This window comes from Miniopterus natalensis, chromosome 17 (assembly GCF_054644295.1).
Source record: "Miniopterus natalensis isolate mMinNat1 chromosome 17, mMinNat1.hap1, whole genome shotgun sequence".
Taxonomy (NCBI): Eukaryota; Metazoa; Chordata; class Mammalia; order Chiroptera; family Miniopteridae; genus Miniopterus; species Miniopterus natalensis.
Window position 1 is genome coordinate 10,160,702 of NC_142097.1, and position 20,896 is coordinate 10,181,597.

General features: G+C 49.3%; 2 protein-coding genes and 1 pseudogene across 2 annotated transcripts; all 3 read right to left on the reverse strand.

Annotated features, from left to right (window-relative positions):
• Window positions 1-463: 463 nt before the first annotated feature.
• On the reverse strand, window positions 464-3,834 carry TNFSF13 (TNF superfamily member 13). Its single transcript, XM_087825889.1, has 6 exons — window positions 2,829-3,834; window positions 2,409-2,487; window positions 2,209-2,256; window positions 1,953-2,071; window positions 1,606-1,744; window positions 464-1,358 (listed from the first exon to the last, which is right to left on the reverse strand). The coding sequence occupies exons 1-6, from the start codon at window positions 3,081-3,083 to the stop codon at window positions 1,249-1,251; spliced, it is 750 nt and encodes a 249-aa protein (XP_087682015.1). The 5' UTR covers window positions 3,084-3,834; the 3' UTR covers window positions 464-1,248.
• Window positions 3,835-3,934: 100 nt separating this feature from the next.
• TNFSF12 (TNF superfamily member 12) lies at window positions 3,935-10,932 on the reverse strand. The gene is made up of 7 exons (XM_016222550.2): window positions 10,745-10,932; window positions 10,537-10,584; window positions 9,906-9,975; window positions 9,362-9,415; window positions 9,242-9,277; window positions 5,216-5,340; window positions 3,935-5,020 (listed from the first exon to the last, which is right to left on the reverse strand). The coding sequence occupies exons 1-7, from the start codon at window positions 10,901-10,903 to the stop codon at window positions 4,769-4,771; spliced, it is 744 nt and encodes a 247-aa protein (XP_016078036.1). The 5' UTR covers window positions 10,904-10,932; the 3' UTR covers window positions 3,935-4,768.
• Window positions 10,933-18,565: 7,633 nt separating this feature from the next.
• LOC107544492 (large ribosomal subunit protein eL33 pseudogene) lies at window positions 18,566-18,928 on the reverse strand (annotated as a pseudogene).
• Window positions 18,929-20,896: the final 1,968 nt, after the last annotated feature.

Below are 20,896 nucleotides of genomic sequence, written 5' to 3' on the forward strand. Positions count from 1 at the left end.
GCGCCGCTGAGCCGCCCCGCCGCGGCCGCCTCTTGCTCTGCTCAGGCTTCCACCTCCACCACCTCCCCCTCCTCCTCCCGTTTCCCCTCCCGCGAGCCCCAGGCCCACTGGCGGTGGCGGCGCACGATTTCTACGTCACACTTGCGCGAACGGCGCCGGCGCGGCCACTACACGCCTAGGCCCGCCTACCCACGAACGTAGGCGCTACGGGATCGTTCCGCCCCCGAGCCCTACGCAGGGCTGCGCCTACGCGCACCCGCCGACCGGGGCTGCGCTTGATCCCACCGCTCGGCCTTTTGCGCCTGCGCGTCGCGTGCTGCTGGGTTGCGTGGTCCTTCTGTCAGTCCCGAGCACAGGGGCCGGATACTTTTGGTGTAGTGGGGTGCGCCTGGGAGTTCCTGGAGGGCAGGAGTTCCCGGGTAGGGGGACGAAGCAAGGCAGTGGGGGAAATGGATCCGAGGTATCATTTACTCTCTTTTATTTAACTTTAAGCAGGGCTTGAGCAGCAAAAAAGAGCTCAGGAGTGAGGCAAGACCAGTATCAGGACATACATTCATCCAAGGCTCCCGGGCGACCCGTCTCAGCCCAGAGGGGCTTGGAATGGCCTGCCACGCCAGGGGAATGCGGAGCACGAAAGGCAAAACTAGGGACCCAAAGAGTAATGTGGCTGCAAGGGGACCGGCATCGTCGGGCGTCCCCTGCATACGGTCCCATAATAAATACTCTAGTGATCGAAACTAAGGCACAATAGATCAAGGGAAGTGAGGAGGAAGCTTCCTGTGGGGTGAAGAGACAGGATACCTCGAGGGACGTGTGGCATAGGGAACCAGTTTTCCTGAGTGTACTAAGGCTTTGTGGACTTCTGCCAACAGGATGATTCTCTCAAACTGCCGCTAGATGGTGGTGCTGTTCTGGAAGCATTCCAGTGGGACCAAAAGCAGGTCTAGACAATGCCTGGCATTTTCTCTTTACCCCTCCACTTCCCCAAGAATTTGGGGCTAGATGGGAGATAAAAGCAAGATATGATATTCTACCTCCTTAATATTCATGAAATCAAAGTCTAGAGGTTGGGGGGGAAAGGGAAAAAGGAGGAACAGAGTCATGAATTATCAAGCTGAGGGTTCCAGTTAAACCCAGAAGAGGCCTCTGTTCCTTCCCATTCCCTGTCCTTTGTCTAGTCAGCTTTTGGCTGTCTCCCATATGTACCTGCTCTGGTCTTCCAAGCCCAGACCACCTTTTATAACACAGTCACAGTTTCACAAACCCCAGGAAGGTTCCATGTGGAGAGAGGCTAAGTTTCGCACTTGCTCTGGGGACTATGACACTCAGAATATCTCCTTGGTGTAAATGGAAGACACCTGAAAAAAGAGAGGAAATAGATGCTCGGTGAAGCACAGCCTTACAGATACTCTGATGTTTTACCCTCCCCCAGGTCAACCTTTTTCTACTTCCTGTAAGGATGTAGGTATTCTCTCTTCTTGGTTCCTTAGATCCACCTCTACGTACAGGCTTCCAATCCCGTCATAGCTCTCCCACCACTACCCCCAGGTCTGATATGTCCTGCTCTTCTCACATCCATCCCCCCACTGCCCACAGAGCTGTTACCTGCACTGTAGCAGCTATTGTAGGCCCAGTCTGGGTTGGAGGGCATACTTCGTATACATCGGAATAGAGTCTCCTGCTTTCCCTGGCCCTCCCGATATACCACCTGACCCATGGTGAAAGTCACATCATGAAACAGGACCTGGCAGGGAAGGGAGGAGATTGTGAAGAAAACAGGATGGTATAGCTCAGTCTGGGGAGGCCTCAGGAGCCGTGACAAGGAATGAAGGAGGAGGGTCTTCTAAGTTTGGTATGAACAGAGGTTTGAGAACCCTCAGTACTGGGCATAAAGCTCTGGAAGAATAGGCCTCCAGGCCCCCTTGTGAGGCTCAATGTTTGTTTGTGGTTACCTGGCTGTACAGCAGATAAATTCCAGCATCCCAGACTCGGACAACATATCCTTGGGCCTCCAGACCTCTCCCACGCTTAAGAGCTGGTTGCCACATCACCTCTGTCACATCAGAGTCCTCTGGAGGTGAGGAGTGTGGCAGTCAGGATTTCTGTGCATTCTTACTTTTCACCTTTAAGGTTTTCTTGGGCCTGGGTGCCAGCCCCAAAGTTCCCAGGTCTTGCCTTTCCCCAAAAGCCATTTAAAATAGTGCTCACCCTTGGAGGTAATGTTAATGGGAACAAGGTGCAGAACCGAGTGTCTCTCTGAGGAAAGAAGGAGGAAATCTCAGCAATGGCCACCTACCCCACTTGCCCTGTTGTCAGCCTTTCACCCTCACTCTGATTTGGGGGTAACAATCTCCACGTCTTCATGCTGCTTGATCACCTCCCACCCCTCTGCACCCTGAAGGCCTCACTCTTCTGTTTATGGGTGAGCACTGCTCTCCTTCTCCGGGATCTCTCCCCATTCTCCAGGGCTTCCAGGCTATCAGGGCTCTGCTCCTAGAAAGAGAGTCAGGGTTAGGCTAAGATGCAAGGGTCCCAGACAGCCTTTCTTCCCAGCCCTGCTCCCGCCACAGGAATGCCTCGCATCTCTCATGCACCTTTCCCCAGCAACCTGAGTCTTGGTGCTGGCTGTCCTCCAGGATTGGTAGGTACAAGAAGCATTAATCTTTAACAGTTTCCTTTACTGGAATGGCTGTTCCCTTGACCTCCAAACCTGGGACCCTCTCTTGCACCCACTAGAAACATTGCAGACCAGGAGGCTGGAACCAAGAGTGCCAGAAATGACCCTGCCACTGATCCTTCTCTCCCAACACCCTTCTCCCCTCACTCACCTGCTCCTGGAGGCTCAGCCATGGATACCCTTCCCCCTTTTCAGAGGGCCCTCCAGTCCTCTGCAGCCGAGTCACCTCTCTTCTTAGGATTTGCAGCTCTGTTTGTTGGATCAGCAGAGCCATGGCACAAGCCACAGCCCCCAAAACCGCCCCCCAACTCAACCAGAGAGCAACTGAGAGTGCCGGCTCTCGGCCCCGGCCCCCCATATCTCCCGGGGACCCTTTAGGGGCCAGAAAGGAAGATGAGGCTGGCATGAGCTGGGGACCCTGCCAACAGCTGTGGCTTTAGGAGTGGGTGGCAAGGAGGTGGCAGGGCGGGTGGGGGTGCAGAAGGGAGGAAGGGCGTTACGCAAGGGAGAAATAAAAAGGAACTTGAGAATAAAAAGGAGGGAGGAGGAAAGCAAGCTAGGGGCACTGTTGGTGCTCCTGGCACCCTGCTGTGGGGCCAGTGTTGTCTTGAGACCCCCACCCTCCTCCAGCCTCAGGAGAATTTGGGGCCAGTCTCTCTAGGAAGCACGGGGCTGCCAGTGACACCCAGGAGGAGCGGCCAAAGCACAGGAACCCTGGGGCGGCCCCAGAAGTGGGGGAGGGAAGGTTGGCTGGCTCTGGGGCATGGTGCCAGAAGCAGTGATGAAGGGACAAGCTGGGCAGCATTGAGGGTCAAGGGATGAGGGTGGAAGACCCTCTGGCTCAGGCCCGAGAGAGATCTCTGGGCAAGTTTGCTAGGAATGACTAAAGGTAAGAAAGGAGAGGACAGGGCAGTGGGGAGAACCAGGGTCTCTGAAGCAAGAAACTGGCTGCGTTCTGGGGTTCAGGCCAGGCCGGGTGTGTTGGAATAAGGCCTCCACTACTCCCTGTGCTGAACTTGGCAAACAGGACTTCCTGTTTCCCGAGAAAAGCTCTTACATAAGGCTCTGGATGAAGAGAGAAAGAGACAGCCCCAAGCACCCTACCATTGTAGGATTCCTCCCCTGGATCCTAGGGTCGAGGTTCCGTGTTCCCAGGCCCCAGTGTCCTGCTTACTGACCCTGAAACCTCCTTGAGGCCTGCTCCCACCCCACATCCCAGCCAGGGCTTTGTGCCAGCACCTGCTGAATGTCCCAAGGCTGCCAACAGGAAGGGCCCCTGTTCCTCCCAGCCAGGGATTCCCCGCAGGAGGAAGCCCGCCTTCTAGGTAAATGAGGCCTCTTTCGCTGTACCTTGGGCAGAGGATTAGTTTTGTTTCCTAGCAGTTTGCCTTTCTACTCTCTACTCACACCTAGGGGGCCGGAGGCATGTGGGTCCCTACTCGCAAGTCTGTATGTCGCCCTGGAATTCCAGGTGCCCTGCACCTCACTCCCCAATGCCCAGACCCCCTTCTCAGGGCTGTCAGCTGCCCTGAGGAGGTCCCCTAAACCCCAATAAAAAGAGAAACCATGACTTATTCTTTTTAATTTCCACTTATCAACATTTTGTCACAATAATAATAAAAATAATATCTGTTTTAAAAATCCACAGGGAATTATCAGGGGAGGAGCCTGTCTTGGTCTCTTAGCCCTCACATTCGGGAACTCCTGGCCCAGTCCCAGTCTCTCTGGTATCCAGCCCCTCTTAGTGCCTGAGAGGGGTATTGGGGACCCATCCTCACCCAGAGTATAGTAAACACAGTGCCCCAGGGGGTTGTGGCCAGGGTAGGGAGTCGGAAGATAAATGGGGGTGTCAAAGATCGAAGGTTCAGGAGTTAGTGAGGTGGAGAACCAGAGGGGGGGAGGGCTTGCCAGAGATGAATGGGAATATTTATGTTGCATGGAAAACACGTGAACAAGGCCTGGCAGCCTACCCAGGGAGAGGCAGGTCTGAGGGGAGGAGCAGCTTAGGGTGGGGCAGAGGGGACTGGGGTGCTCAGAGAGTTGTTGTGGGGAGCCAGCAGCCTGGGAAAACCACCGTGAGATCGGGGCCCCTCAGTGAACTTGGAAGAGTCCAAAGTAGGTAAGGAAAGGGGCAGCCTTGAGATGGGCCCAGGGGAGGGTGCGGATCCGTAGGGAGGACCCTGACCGCAGGGGCAAGAGCCCAGACACCTGGCAGAGCCGGAGCTGGGACCCCAGGGAACTCGCAGCGGTGGCAGAGAACTCTTCCAGGCATCGCAGGGCCAGCGTGTCATTCACTAGCAAGTCCAGCTTCAGGTAGACAGCCTTTCCCTCATCAAAGTGCACCTGGGGGCGGGGGGAGGGTGGTGGAGTCCAGGCTCCTGCCTCCCCTCGGCTCAATTCCACATTTCCTCAGAGACCCAGGTATCCTCTGCAGCCCAAACCCCAAGCTGCCCCAGCCCACCTTTCGCGTGCCCCCACCCTCTAAACAAACCCCTCTTCCTCAGCTCCTGCTCTAGCGCGGAGCCAGGTGGGGCTTACCTGACAGTACAGGTAGTAGAGCCCAGCCCGGGTGACTATAAATCCCCCGCTCTCGCGGTCATAGCGCAGTGGGTTGGAGCTGTTGATTCTGGCCTCCTCCCAGCCACTCACCGTCCCGTCCACACCTGAACGTGGATGTTCAAAGACAGGGGAAAGTCCCTTCACAGGGCTTTCACACATTCCCCAGACACCCTTTGAGTTTATAGCCCTGAGGGCCCACCTCACCCAGAAGGTATATAGATGGCCCAGGACAGGAAGGACCCATGGCCTATGGAGCCTGTGGTGGAATGGGAAGTCATGGGAAGAAATCCAACACATGTGACCAGAGCCATTCACAACAAGGTGCCACCAGCACTTCTGGGGAGGCGTAGGACCAAAGGAAAAGCGCGAGGGCTTTTATACTTTTTGTTGACAGTGTCTGCCTCTTTTACTCTGAGAATGTACACATACATTATTTGACTCACACATTTCTTGGATTATTATTAAAATTTAAAATATGGTGCCCATATAGCCATCAACTGATGAATAGATAAGGAAAGTTATCATATATCCATACTATGGGATATTATTCAGCCTTAAAAAGAAATGTCACGAACTGTGAAAACATTAATGCTAAGTGCTTTCAGTCATAAAGGACAACACAGTATATGATTTCTAGGAAATGTCTGAATAAACAAATATAGAGAGGCAGAAAGGAGGTTAGTGGTGCTTAGAGCTGGCGAGGGTGGGGGGGATCAGAGAAATGGGGGATATGGCAAAAGGGCTTTCTTTTTGAGGGGATGAAAATGTTCTAAAATTACTGTAGTGATTGCTGCAGAACTGTGTAAATATACCAAAAACCATTTAACTGTACACTTTAAACAGGTGACTTGTAAGGTGAGAACAGTTTTATCTCAATAAAGCTGTTACAAAAGAAATCTAGAGCTAGGATAATAGGAAATTGCAAAGAAGCTAAATAATAAAATGATAGAACAGGACCTCAAGTGGTTTCCCAGGTCCTCCGCAGCCACCCGGTCTATCTCGCCAACCTAATCGCACACACTCCTCCAAGTCACAGGACTCCGCCCACTCTGGCCGCCTTTCCGTTCCTGCTGAGAACCAAGTTCCTTGTCCCTGCAGGGCTTTGTACTGTTCTTCTCTCCTCTCGGAACACTCTGCCCTAACTGGCATCTTCTGTCAGTCAGGTCTCAACTCATCTGAGAGGCCTTCACAGGCCACCCAGTTTAAAATAGCCAGACCTGCCCGGCTGGTGTGGTTCAGTGGTTGAGCATTAACCCGTGAACCAGAAGGTCTGGTTCGACTCCAAGTCAGGGCCCATGCCCAGGGTATGTCCTTGATCCCCAGTAGGGGGCGTGCAGGAGGCAGCCCATCAATGACGCTCATCACTGATGTTTCTATCTTTCTCTCCCTTTCCTTTCCCCTCTCTGAAATCAATAAAAACATATTTTAAAAAAAATAGCCAGACCCAGCCCTGCCTCTGTTAATCTCTTCACCACATCACCCTGTTTCTTTCACAGCAGTCACCAACATGGGAAACTATCTGGTTTATTTATATGTATGATAGGGGTCTGACTCCCCTAAAAGGGCAGGGACAATGGTCCTACACCACTGTATCCTTGCACCAGGACCTTACCTTGGCCTGCTCTGAGTAGGCACCCAGGAAACACTGGTAGGAAGATAGAGGGAAGGAGGTGAACATGGCCTGGACAGCTCTCTGGGTCCACAGGCCACTCTCCTGGACCTCACTGACTGATCTCTGCAGCCTTAGCAGCTGCCTTCCTCAGCCCCTCATCCTCTGCCAGCCCCAGGGCCCCATCTTTCTTACCATCTCAAGGAGAATGTAATGCTCTCCAGGCATTATCGCCCTTACCTATGGGTTGCTTCAGCCTTTGCCGTGCAGGCCGGGATCTGCGTCTCCAGCCCTGACCCCACTCACCCTGCTAACTGCAGCCACCTGAATAGCCCCGGACACCTCAAACTCACCTTAAGCAAAACTGAGCTGCCCCCCCCCCCCCCAAACTTGCTTTACTGTCTGTATTCCACATTTGGCTCATGGTTCTACCTCCCACCAGGTACCATGTCTCCTTCTCCTTCACCAACTTTATTCCCCCATCATCACCAGTTCCTAGCAACTCTGCCACTTAAACAGCTCTGCCCCATCTCCCTTCTACTCTGGCCCCTGCCACTTCTCACTGAGAGTCTTCTCAGCCTCCTCTCTGACTCCATTTCTGACCGTGTTTGCTCACACGGACCATGTCCAGTGCACAGCACACTCCGGCTGGGTCCAAATCCCAGCTCCACCACTTGGTATCATCATGACCTCAGACAAGTTAAGTAACCTCCATCTATAAAAGGATCAGGATATCTTCCTTTGAGGACTGTTGTGAAGATTAGATAAGATTGAATGCTCAATAAATATTAGCTAGGATTCATGTAGTATTCCTTATCACTAAAAGGATTGAACTTTTCCTTGATCCACACCCCCCTCCACCTACTGGCCCATTTCTCTGCTCCTGTTACAGAGAAACTTCTGGAAAGGGTTGTCACTGTCTCCAATTCCCATTTCAGATTTTCTCTTAAGCCAATCCATGCCGGCTTCCATCCTAACTATGCCACAGAAACTGCCCTTGTCAAGGCCACCAGTTGACTTTTGATATTAGCAAACCCAGTAGTCATTTCTCTGTTCTCATCTCATGTGACCTCTCAGCTGCATTCAACACAGCCACATCCTTCTTGAAACTATGTCTTCTCTTAGGTTCCAGGACATTACCCTCCCTGGGTTGCTTCCCCTCTCTGGCTACTTCTCCGTCTCTGCTGGGTTCTCCTCCTCGCTCCACTTCTAGATGTCAAAGAGCCTCAGGGCTTCACTCTGGGCCCTTCTTTCCCCTGGTGTCTCATCCAGTCCTATAGCTTTAAATACCATTCATATGGTGACGACTCCTGACTTTACTAGTCCTGACCTAGCCTGAGCTTGTCTACTACGTCTAGTAGTAGAACTATTACTATTTATAGAACTCACTTATTATCATCTATCCACTTGTTTATTATTAGATCTCAAATTTAATGATTAATTGACATACCTCCCAATCTATTTCTTCCCAAGTTAACCCCATTTTAGCAAATGGCATCATTATTCCCAAAGATGCCCAACTTAAAAATCTAGAAGTCATTTCTGGTTCCTCCCTTTCCCTTATCCTACACATCCAACTGACAAGCAAGCCCTATCTTCAAGCCACATGCTGAATCTACCTACTTCTCTCCATCTCAGCTGCCAGCCTCCTAGACCAAGTCACCCTCATGCCTTGCCTCCTGGTCTGTTACATGGAAGGGCATTCCAGGTCAGGGAACAGTACATGCAAAGTCCAGAAGGGGCACATTGGTGGGAAAAGGGAGTCAGCCCAACAAGTGAGGAGAATGCGTAAGGAAGTGCAGGGAAAGGAGGCTGAGACCATGAGAGCCTGGAAGCCAGGCAGAGGAGCAATGGAGTAATGAAAATGAGGTTGGGGGGCTTAGCTTGGCAACATAGGTGGGACAGAGTAGGTGGTGGGAGGGTCTGAAGTGGGAAAAGGATTAGAGACTGGGTTTGAGGTTCTGATGTCATGGTGGCGAGGTGGGGGGTAGGGTAGGGATGGGAAAGCAGAACAGAGACTAGAAGCATTTTGAAGAAAATGATCAGAGCATGAAGACTCATAGTATATGGAGGGGGAAGAAGAGGGGGGAAAATCAAAGGTGCTCCTTGGAGAAGAATGAGGGCTGAAGGAGGAGCTGGGCTGGTGGTTTTGGTGGGGGCACCTGCCTAGATCCTGGGAGGGGGAGGAATCTTCCTGGGTCCCATGCCTGGTCACAGAGAAAATCCAAGTTTGGGAAGCTGAGAGAACCAAACCCCGAGTATTTTCCCAAACTGGCTCCTGGGGTTCCGAGGTGAAAGGTGGGGAAAGGGTGGTCAAGGTTTTAAGGAGCCCCTTTTCCAGGTGGCCAGTGCTGTAGGAGTCAGGGAAAAGCTCAGAGGTGGGCACAGGGTCTTACCCGCTTGTGCTCCATCCTGTCCAGGCCGTGGGTGAACTGTAAGACACAGGAAAAGATTGGTGACACCTGCCCTGTCCCTCTGCCACCCCTCCTCCCTGGGCATGGCTCACCATCACCCACCTTCATAGTGAGCTGCAATCACTCTGCGAGCCCGTGTTTTCTGGCCTCTAGGTGCTGAGAATCAAGAAAAGACAGATGGGCAAAGCAGCCCCCACATATGTGTGGGGTTGGGAGCTACTCCCCCAGTTCCAGTCTTCTCTATGGACCCTGGCAACCTCATTCTTGTCCAGACCTCTGGCCACAGAACCTAAGGCCTTATCTTTCTATGTATGTAGAGTGAATACATAATTTATCATCCAAATTGGGATGCCTCTGAGAGCAAAACGGGTGTTATTAATAATCACACTGAGATAATAGGTGTGATCTCATATAATATATTATAACCTGGATATATGATCACATGGTTACCCATTCATAAGTCTCTTTGCTTATTGAGGCCCAGGTCTCTTCACTCTCCCACTTTGCCTACATCAGGACTCTGAACCCACCCCCATTCATAAGAAGATAATGGTTTTTGCTCTGCCCACTTCATACAGCTGTTATGATGAATAAAAGCAATAATGAATCCAGAAGCCGCTAAGGTTGGGATTAAAGAGATGCTTACCACTTCTGCGAGGCCGAACCAGTTGTTTCAGCACAGGATCCTGGTTCTCCTCTGACTGGGGGTTCAGTTCCTAGGGGAATTAAGGGCAGGGCTAATCAGAGTCTTGCCAGGGATTCCCAGAGACATAAACTGAGATGGACAGAGGCCACTGGGACAGGCACCGACAGGCACAGAAGTCTTAGGGAGGGACGGGGCCCCTCAGTCAAGAGTGGCTGAGGCCAAGGGAAGGCAAGTTCCTGGGGTCAGGTCTCAGCCCTCACCCCTTCCAGAGACCAGCCACACTCCACCACTCCACAACCAGCACAGACCCTGCAAGCAATTAGCACATTGCACACGCCCACACCCAGTCAAGAGCGCACAGTGGATACACACCGCACATACCACCAACATCCCTCCTCCACAGCAGGCTACCATATCTCACTCCCTCTTCACCCTCAGCCAATAACACTGTTACGCAGGTGACACACACCCAAGAGACACAAACCCAGCACAAGCCCCTTATACACAGTTGTCACCCTGTCTTTCTCATATACCCACGAATGGCTGACACAGCCAGGGCACTCCCTGCATCCTCAGCTCACACACACTTCCCATGCCCAGCAGCCCGAAATCAGCACCTACAGCCACTCACCAGAGGGTCCTGGTCCTCTTCTGCCACCAGCTCCCCCTGGGAAGGCTCCTGATGGGAAGGAGGTAGCGTCACCCTGTCCTTCTCCACCTGACATCTCACCCTCCACCCATCTTCCTGGCCCCTTGCCCTCAGTCCGCCCAGCCTCATAAGCTGCTCTGTAAACTTTGCTCCTAATCTACCCAGGGAGGGGTGTGCAGCAGGGCCTCACCTGGGCAGATGACAATGCCAGGCTCCCCAGGCTGACCACAGCCAGCAGGAGGCCAAGGCAGGCCAGCGCCAGGCCCAGGCCCAGCGTGAGCGGGGCCAGCAGGGCGGTGCCCGGCTCCCCCCTGCGCCCCCTCCGCCTCAGGCTCCGACGGGCAGCCATGGGGGCGGGGGCTGTGCCTGCCTCACCGCCCCCCCATCCCGGGACCCGAGGGATCGGGGGAGGGGGAGCGGGTGGGAGGATCGGCCCGGGGAGAAGGAGGGGCTAGGGAAACCGGGCGGGGGGGCGGGGATGAGGACAGGAAGCCGGACACTGTTTGTGTGATTAAACTGCGAGCCCGCGGAGCGCTGTTCGCAGCGCGGCGCGCGCGCCTGCCCGGCTCCAGCAGAGCCTGGCCCTGGGAAGGGGCACACGCCGCCTGCGCGTGCAAACCCGCGGCGATGTTTGTGTGAGTGTGCAGCCAGCCGAGACACCACGGGCTGTACTGCCGAGGGCTCTCCTCGCCGACGGCCAGAGGGAGGGAGTGAAGGCAGAAACGAGCAGAAGCTCCGCCCAGGTCCGTGTGCAGAGGGCCGAGCTCCAGACACCTGCGACTCCTGCGAGCTAGCCCTGCCCGTTGCCCAAAGCGGGGCCCTGGCCTGAACGGATCTGCCTGGGGCCGGCGGCTGCTATGTGGGTTCTTGACTTCGTGCAGATGTCACAGTACAAGTTCAGGTGACTATGAGGGTAACAAGCAAGGGTTTCGCAAAGAAGCAGCAACAGGAGAGACTCAGGCTTGGCTGCTTTGGTTCTCTAAAAATATTATAGGAAAGCAATGAGCGAGGAGGGGCTAGCTCACTGGGAAGTCAGAGAAAAGCGGGCCTTAGAGGCAGGGTCAGGGGGTGTAGGGCCACATGAGGATATAGCCCAATTGCCCCTGGCAGTCAGTGGAAACGAGTCTGCCTGACCAGCAGCCACGAGGAGCAGAGCGGCACAGACCCAAGTGTTTCCTACATCCTTGATGGCTAACAAGCTTCACCAGGCTCTCTGTTTGGACTTGGTCTGCACAGGCCTTTCCCAGCACAGCTCCCTCACTCACCCCTCTGCTAGATAAGCCCCTAGGCTACCCTGGCTGAGTGCACCCCACGTATAAGTAAAAAGGCTGTGTCTCTCCCCTCTAGTCCCGAGTGGTTCTTTTGGACTAGCAAACCACAGCGTGAGGATCCCAGGGCTGGAGCTCCGTACAGGGGGTTAGCCCAGTTCAGCTGCTGCTACCTTTTGCTCCCCTGGTTGCAAGTCTCATGCGGACCCTTAGAGTTGAAGTAGTGCACAGGCCTGTGGGGAAGAAAAGGAGGGATTGTAAGACACCTGTGCCGGGTCCTTTGTCTTGAGGGCTTTTCTCTCTCTTGCAGGCAGGAATCTTAGGGAGGTCTCAGGGGAGGGTTTCAGCAGGTTATTCATTAGTTTTCCAGGTGTGCCCTTTCAGGGTTATGGTCTCCACTGATTGGTCAGTGACAGGGCAGGGGGTCATTAGTTGTTGCAGCTGATCCTGGCGTTGCCCACCTGGTTTTGCTGCTTTTCTGGGCCTGGAGCTGAAATGCAACTGAGGCCTAGATGCTATCTCTAGTGAGGTGACCTTCTGTATCTGGCTGTAAGTTGCTCAGCCTAGCCCGGCCGGGCGTGGCTCACTGGTTGAGCATCAACCTAGGATCCAGGCGACCGGGGTTCGTATTCCTGGTCAGGGCACATGCCCAGGTTGTGGGCTCGATCAGTGACTCATCATTGATGTTTCTATCTCTCTCTCTCCCTCTCCTTTCCTCTCTTTGAAATCAATAAAGATATATTTTAAAAAAAAAATTGCTCAGCCTATCTCTTCAGCTGTCTGTTTCCCCATTCTACCTGCCAAGGGGTTTTCCTAACTTCTTACTATCCTGTTGCATTCCACCCTTAGAGACTCCCATCCCTGAAATCTTTTCGGGGTGATGAAGAAGGAAGGTCTGCCCAGCCAGGCACGGCTCAGCAGTTGAGCATCAACCTAGGATCCAGGAGATCGCGGTTTGATTCTCAGTCAGGGCACATACCTGGGTTGCAAGCTCGATCCCCAGTCAGGGGTGTGCGGGAGGTAGCCGATCAATGACCCCCTCTCATCATCGATGTTTCAACTCTCTCTCTCTCCCTCTCCCTTCCTCTCTGAAATCAATAAAAATATATTCAAACAAACAAAACCAACAAAGTGGATATGGACCAGAATTCCCAAAGCATCATCATCTTGATATGGAATTGTTGTATCCTAGAGGTGACAAATTTGACAAGGTTGAAAGGGCATGGTCTAAAAATGAGAAGGAAGTTTTTAGTAACTAAAGGTCTGAGGAGAGGTAAGAACCAAGTGAGAGAGGGAGGAACCAACTTTACAGTGTCCTTTGTCTTGAGAGTTTTTATCTCTGTCTTGCACGCAGGAATCTTAGGGGAGGTCCTGGGTGGATTAAGTTGGTGGAGGGGCTTCCCTGGATGAAGGTGTGTCAACTTCTGAAGCCCTTTTGTGTATTATACCTAGTTCTAATTAGGCTAAAGGTCACATTCTAAGATCTTTTTTTTTTTTTTTAAACATATCTTTATTGATTTCAGAGAGAGGAAAGGAGGGGGAGAGAGAGAGATAGAAACATCAATGATGAGAGTCATTGATTGGCTGCCTAGCCTGCAACCCGGGCATGTGCCCTGACCGGGAATCAAACCCCGATCTCCTGGATCCTAGGTCGACACTCAACTGCTCTAAGATCTCCTTTCTGACGCAGCTTCTTTCCACCAGAATTTCTTGGGCTGGAAAGGGCAGAACTTTGGTAACCCTTCAGTCCCACCTTTTAAATAATAAAGGTTTACATTCCAGATTGCTGCATATTTAATTGACTCAATTACGTAGTCTTGAAAATAAGTCAGTTCAGTTAAATTGTTGAGTCTTGCTTCAGGAGGCGGTGATGCAGATGGGTTCCAAGAGACCTATATTGTGTAAACAAGCAATCAGGTATTTAATAAGGGGTATGCCTATGAACACAGAAGAAAAGAAACACAAAGGTTAATGACTACAGCAAATCATAAAACCAGTTTCTGAGTCTGTAAGACTGTCAGTTGAGAAGATTTCCAGATGTAAGGGTTTTGCTGGAATGAAAGTAAGCAGTGACAATCTGACAGATCCTTCTTATCTGCAGTTTAAATATCTCTGGTGATGTCATCAGGTGCTTAGGTAAATTCCAAATGGCTTACATTGCATCAGTAGTTTCCAATGATTCCCAGTCAAAGGATGAGAGAAAAAAATGGGAGGGGAAAAAAAACCACATTGTTTGGAAGAAAACTAGAAAAATTCAGGATTCAATTCAGATTGTAGGTAAAAAATAAAACTCAAACTAGAGTCTAATATCCACAACTGTGTATTATAGATTCTATTGAAACACAATTTTCCTTCCTAAACTCACCCTCATGTTTATCAAAGATGGCCAATCAAGACTATTTATTGCATTAAGTCCAGTTTCAGTTTGACCTGATTATTCGTATAAACACAACAAGAATAGTAATTTATTATATAGGCTTTCTTAAATCTGCTTTGTTGGAATCTCATAAGGAATCTCCAGATTGAGCTTTAATTAGCCCCTCAGGGTGAAGAAGCTAAACCACATAGTTGCCATCAGGCTTTGTTTGCAATTTCTATATATTTGGGTGAATTCCTCAAGTTCTTGAGGTCCCCCAAATGTCTTGAGGTCTTTCTTTGCCATCTCCAAGGAAAGCAGCCTTTGTTCCTTACCTGGAAAGACTGCCATGAACCATATGGTCAAGCAAGATACCAGGCCACCTTTCCAAGGGGCTTTTCTCAGCTTCAAAGCGTCTTCATTCCTTAAAGCTTTCTGGTGACATCCAGAGTCTAGGTATGTCTCTTTTGATCATGACATTCTACTCAAAGTCTTAGTTAATAAAACCGCAGTTGGAAACTGGTTCTATGTGTTCTATTAGTAAAGAGAACATATTCTGATTGGACTTATGCAAATAAACATATCACCATGAAAATAATATTCACTCATTAAGAGTTGCCAAATTCTGGAGGGATTAGGTAGGGAGAAAAATACAAATGTTTCAATGTTGTTTATGAGAGTATAATTTACCAAATTGCTTTAGAGAAAAAAACAAGTTTTCTTATTACTGGAAAACAAAAAGATTTAAAAATCAGCAATATTTTGAACAAAGTCATAAGAATAATAATTATCTTCGGTCCCACATAACCTTTTTTTTTTTTTAATCCTCACCTGAGGATATTTTTTTCCATTGCTTTTCAGAGAGTGGAAGTGGGAGAGAGAGAGAAACATTGATGTGAGAGAGACTCATCAATGCGTTGCTTCCTGCACGTGACTGAACCGGGGCCAGGGATTGAGCCTACAACTGAGGTGAATGCTTTGGCTGGAATTGAACCCAGGACCCTTCAGTCTGCAGTCTGATGCTCTAACCACTGAGCTAAACCAGCTAGGGCTATAACCAATTTTTGTTTATCCTGATTATTTGCCAGTATTTCCATGAATCCAGTTATCCCTTAGAGTTCTATAAATTTTCATCTCCTTCAAAGATAAGACCTGCCTAGAAATCTGTAATTTAGAGTCAGAGTCCTTTTCATGGATCTTTCTAAAAATGGAACATAGTTGCAAATGCATCAGAGTAAAACAATGACTGTAAATGACAAAACTTAAAATGACATGCTTATAGATCTGGTTATAATGCAATTGATAAAGAACTTTGCTCTTCTGTAAGATATAGTATTCCAAGATAACAATTTCTTGGTAAATAATAATTACTATGACCCAGCTGGGTGTGGCTCAGCGGTTGAGCGTCGACCTAGGATCCAGGCGATCAGGGTTTGATTCTCGGTCGGGGCACATGCCCGGGTTGAGGGCTCGATCCCCAGTCAGGGCGTGCAGGAGGCAGCCGATCAATGACTCTCTCATCATTGATGGTTCTCTCTCTCCGTCTCCCTCCCTTTCACTTCCTAAAAATCAATGGAAAAAATATATGTCCTAGGATGAGCATTAACAAAAAAAATTTAACTTTGGGAAGGCTGTCCATCTTAACCAACAGATCATGACATATTTACCCTTTTTGTAAATAAAGGTAAAACAAACACATATTTTATGGTAATAAGTGTAAAAGATGTCAAACTTAAACCACTTTTAATATCAAATATTTTGTTTAGACCACAGGATCCTGCTTAATCTATATAAGTATTTCTCTTTAGGCCAGTGTGTCTCTGTGGGTAGGAGCGTTGTCCCATACACGGGTTAGATTCCTGGTCAGGGCACATATTTTGGGCAATCAACTGATGTTTCTCTCTCTCTCTCTCTCTCTCTCCTTTCTCCCTTTCTCTAAAAATCAATGAAAATGTCCTCAGGTGAGGAACACTCTAGCTATGCCATCCGGAGGCAGAAAACACACCACATACAATACACAAATACATATCATATAAAGACCATACACATAATCCAAATTACTAATTTTTGTAGAGAAGGCACAAGATTTTTTTATTTGCTTTTGATAGCTTTTAAGAAGACTGGAAAAGAAGAAGGGAATATCTGGCAGGGGCAACTTCAACAGCTTAGATTTTTCAGTGGCACCTTTTTTTTGTTACCTCAGCCTTGTTTACATTCCTAATTACCCAGCCTAAGGCCTGTTAAGATTCTTGATTGACAGACTTTAAAGGCCTAAATGAGCCGTGGAAACGAAGAAAATCTGGGCTCCAATCTTAGGAATTGAGCAAGGAGAGCCTAGACCCAGGCTGCTTAGCCTCCTAGAAATGTTATGGGAAAGAAGTGACTGCCTCAGCGATCCCCCCATCACCTCCCCTCCCGGACCTCAAGGAGGGGCGGGGATGGGGGGCAGATTGGGCTGGGAGGAGGACAGGAGGCCCCACACCATTTGTGCGCTGGGCGCCAAGCAGAGGGTGCGCCTCCCGCATTTCAGCACACACCGATTCCTTGCGAAGAGCCACACACCCGCGGGCTTGTAAAAGCAGGCGCGATGTTTGTGAGTGTGCAGTCGGCCGAGATGGGGTGTGCAGCCCAGGGCTCCCCACGCCCGGCCAGAGAGGGAGTGAAGGCAGAAATGGGCAGAAACTCCATCCAGGTCCCAGGCCGAGGTAACTAGGCGGTGCGGTCAGCCTCACTCCCTCAGTCAACATGGTGAGGGCCAAGGTACATTTGGATTTTATCAGCTGCACCTAAAGGCAAATAACTGGGAAAGAGCCTGCGGACTCATTAACATGGGTTGTGTTTTCACTTCTTTCAGCAAATCAATTGGTAGTTGATTTCAGCTTCTGCGTCCTGCAGCTAGATTGAGCAAACCTCTCTAAGACTGTCAGCTCCCCCTCTCCCCCCAGTCCCCAGTCAGTGTGTTCTCCAAAGGCACTTACCTGGAAACACAAGGGCCACTTCAGCTAATAATAGGGCTTACCTGAGCTCAAGGTGGAGCTACAAAAGCTCTATTAAATGAACCTAGTAAAAGTTGGACCCTTTTTGCCATGGAAACACTCTTGTAAACAGTGAGGCCCTCACAAGTTCATTTAACCTGTACTGTTCGCTTCTGCACATTTGCAGTGAGAATTATTAGAGAACGATTTTGTTGCAAGAGAGAGAATTAAACAATAAGGGAAAGCAGTGGTTCTGAATAATGTGGAAGCCTCCTGCCCTGTGCCCCTGCTCAGTCCCGCCCTCTGCTCACCAGTCCTCTCTTGCCGGTTCCCTTTCTGTTCTGGAACCTGCTGAACCACTTTCCCTCATCGGGGTCTCAAGAACCTGTCATTCCCCTTACTCAAAACAATCAGACGACCCCCAGCTGAAGTCACTTTTGAGAGTTTTTCAGATCGTCTTTAATTAGGATCTTAACTGCCCTCATTTTCTATTCTGGTACCCTTTATTTCTTTCTTAGTTATCACAATTTATAATGACATATTTGACTTATCTATCCATCTACATTGTAAAATATAAAATTATGCATTTCTTGGTTTATGTGCTTATTGTCTGTCTCTAGAATGTAAACTGTGATGGCATTATTTATTACTATAGTCCCAGCACCTTGTCAAATGTGGGCTCCCCAAGTAGCATTAGAACAACTCGTTGATAAGACGAAGTTTATTACTTACCCCTTAACAGTGTGACAACACCTCATAGGGAGAGGAGCAAGGCCACATTTACGGAGACTTTGAAGTCTGGCTTAAGATAGGTCTTTCCATCACTATGCTGTACCCCTAAAACTAATACAAAGTAATATTGAACGTAAACTGTAATTGGGGAAAATAAAGGCAGGTCTTTCCATGCTGGGGTAGGAGTGGGGGTTGTGTAAGGTTGCTTAAGGGTCATAGTGTAATCATTTAGAATAAACACAGAAAAACGAAGATTTTGAGGTGCAGGATTCAGTCATAAAGTACAAACTGTCAGTTGATGCTGTTTCTTGAAGAGCTGGTGGGTCTTTCAGGAAGTTCCTGGAATAAGCAATAAAGTTAATTTTCAACATTCATCTTACATGTAAAAGCTTTGGAATAATAGTTATGCCAATGAAAACAATGGAACAGTCATGTTAATATAGATATAAGTTCTGTGAGTATAGTTTCAGTTCTCAACCTACTGCAGTACCTTGGACATAATAGATGTTTAATAAACATTTGTTAGTTTGTTGAACTGAAAGCTCCAAGGGGCCAGGGACTACATGTGTCTTTTCCTCTGTTTATACTCCATGCCTAGTGCAACATCAAGCATTTAGTAAATATTTTTCTTTCTTTTTTTTTTTTTTTTACAAAGCCACTTTTGTTACTTTTAGATAAGTTTAAATCCTTGAGGGATACAGTATTACTCAGATTCTGTGTCCATGGCCTTAGCATGAAGGTTGCTTTGGAGTTTGGCATGAACCATGCCATTGTTTCTATGAACATGCGTTACCTTTCCCCAGATGACTCTGGCTTTGTTCAGTTTGCCACCAGGAGTCACTGTGTTGTTCTTTGCCTTGTACACATAAGCCCATCTCTTGCCTAGATAAAATTCAGTTTCATCTCAAGAATAAACTCCTTCAATTTTAAGTAGAGCTGTGTGTTCCCTCTGGTTCCAGAGACCCGCTTATAACCGGCAAAAATGGCCTTGGACCACAGCCTTCCAGACAAACCATATTTGTCAGTTTATTCGTCCTATTCCCAGCAGGCCTCCACAGACTCCAAGATGGTTGAAAGAGCTCAATAAATATATATATTTCCTAATATATCTTTATTGATTTCAGAGAGAGGGAGGGAGAGGGAGAGAGAGATAGAAACATCCATGAAGAGAGAGTCATTGATCGGCTGCCTCCTGCACACCCCCTGCTGCGGATCAAGCCCCAAACCCAGGCATGTGCCCTGACCAGAATCAAACCACTATCTCCTGGATCATAGGTAGATGCTCAACAGCTGAGCCACATCGGCTGGGCTCAATAAATATTTCTTGAATGAATAAATGAATGAATGGACAAATGGATTCTAGTGCATTGGCATTTAATATAGGGGAAAAGATGACACACAGGAGACTGGTGAAAAGCCCCGAGGGAATCCTGGTCATTGTCAGGATCTATATAACTTAATTGGCACTGTCTTAAATTTAATTTTACTTCAAACTTGTGACTTTCCTTTTTCCCTTGATAGAAGGGTTTCTTTGTCATTATTCTGTGCTTAATAAATATGGTGTTATGCAAAGTGCTGAAAACCTCAGCATATTGTTCGTGGATTCCAAATAAATAGCCCAGAGGACTGGCTGTGAAAGACATGGGTTTATTAGGACTTACATGCACACCAGTGGCAGCTGACCGGTGAGGTTCAACCACTAAGTCCCATGTAGCCTGTGGACTGGCTGACCGGTGGTGGCCGGCCAGCGCAATTTTTTCACCGCCCTCCCCAGACTTTCCCACCGTAAGGTTTCATAGAGTACAGAAAACAGAAAGACAAGGCATACAGGGAGAAGGGGATGGGCACTGTGTGAAATCAAAATGCTGTTTTCCTGACTGAGGAACTAGCTGGCCAGGCTCCCAAGGCCTCACAGTCGGATTACTGATGGCCTTCACTGTATTTCCCACAGGGTGGGAGGGGGAGTTGGAGCACGGGAAGGGGCCCATGTTCCCATTCCCATACACACGGTTAGGGTTATTTGGGTGCATCCAAATAAAGTAAAGAAAGGGACAATGGAGTTGAAAGGGATTTTCTGTTATTGAGCAAGAGAAAAGTGAAGGAAAGGAGAGTGAGATGCAGATTGGTACCAGAGAATCTTGTCGGAGCCAGGTGAAACACTGAAGAAAGCTGAGAGTCTGGACGCACTCTGAGGGGGGCTGGCTCTTGTGATCAGATGTAGGGTTGAGGAAGGTCTTGTTTTTGTTTTTTTGTGTGTGTTTTCAATCCTCACCTGAGGATATTTTTCCATTGCTTTGCAGAGAGAGTGGAAGGGGGGGGAGAGAGAGAGAAAAACATAAATGTGAGAGAGACACATTGATTGGTTGCCTCCCGCACAAGCCCCAACCAGGGCCAGGATGCAGTCTGCAACCCAGGTACGTGCCCTTGGCCGGGATCAAACCTGGGACCCTTCAGTCCACGGGCCGACACTCTAACCACTGAGCCAAACGGGCTAGTGCAGATCTTCATTTTTTCAATCATGGGGTCTGTCCCTGCCATTAACTCCCCTCCTTCAGGTGACTAAAAAGATCCAAGCTGAAAAAATCTGACCCACACAATAGCAATACCTGTGCTTTCTTAAAGTAACTATTTCTTTCCTCAGTTTACCAGCTCTCCCCTCAGCTCCAAGGCCAGGGCCCTTGAAGCCAGAGCTCTGAGATACACATGGAAGCCCTATGTTTGCGACATGACCCTGATAGTCAGTAAATAATTCTTCAGTTTCCACTGAGCTTTATGAATGAGCCATTACCATGGGCCTCTATCAATCTGGGGACTGGATGTGTGGAACAATTAGAAAATAAAACAAGGTTCCCGATTCCAGGCCAGGCATACTCCTTTGTCTCGAATCCCTCCTCAGACCCCCTACCTGGGGAAAGTAATCGACTATCAAGTCCAGGAAGCACAGAGGGTCCCAAAGAAGAGGAACCCAAAGAGGCCCACAGCAAGATACATCATAATTAAAATGCCCAAGG

What these genes read in the sequence shown, in the direction of transcription:
- TNFSF12 (XM_016222550.2), bottom strand. Translation starts at nt 10,903, where the DNA reads ATGGCTGCCCGTCGGAGCCTGAGGCGGAGGGGGCGCAGGGGGGAGCCG. An exon ending in GGTTCGGCCTCGCAGAAGTG is followed by an intron (nt 9,416 to 9,905) that starts GTAAGCATCTCT and finishes CTTGATTCTCAG; the next exon opens with CACCTAGAGGCCAGAAAACA. An exon ending in ACAGGATGGAGCACAAGCGG is followed by an intron (nt 5,341 to 9,241) that starts GTAAGACCCTGT and finishes ATCCACGTTCAG; the next exon opens with GTGTGGACGGGACGGTGAGT.
- TNFSF13 (XM_087825889.1), bottom strand. Translation starts at nt 3,083, where the DNA reads ATGCCAGCCTCATCTTCCTTTCTGGCCCCTAAAGGGTCCCCGGGAGAT. An exon ending in CATTAACATTACCTCCAAGG is followed by an intron (nt 2,072 to 2,208) that starts GTGAGCACTATT and finishes CCTCACCTCCAG; the next exon opens with AGGACTCTGATGTGACAGAG. An exon ending in CAATAGCTGCTACAGTGCAG is followed by an intron (nt 1,359 to 1,605) that starts GTAACAGCTCTG and finishes CTCTTTTTTCAG; the next exon opens with GTGTCTTCCATTTACACCAA.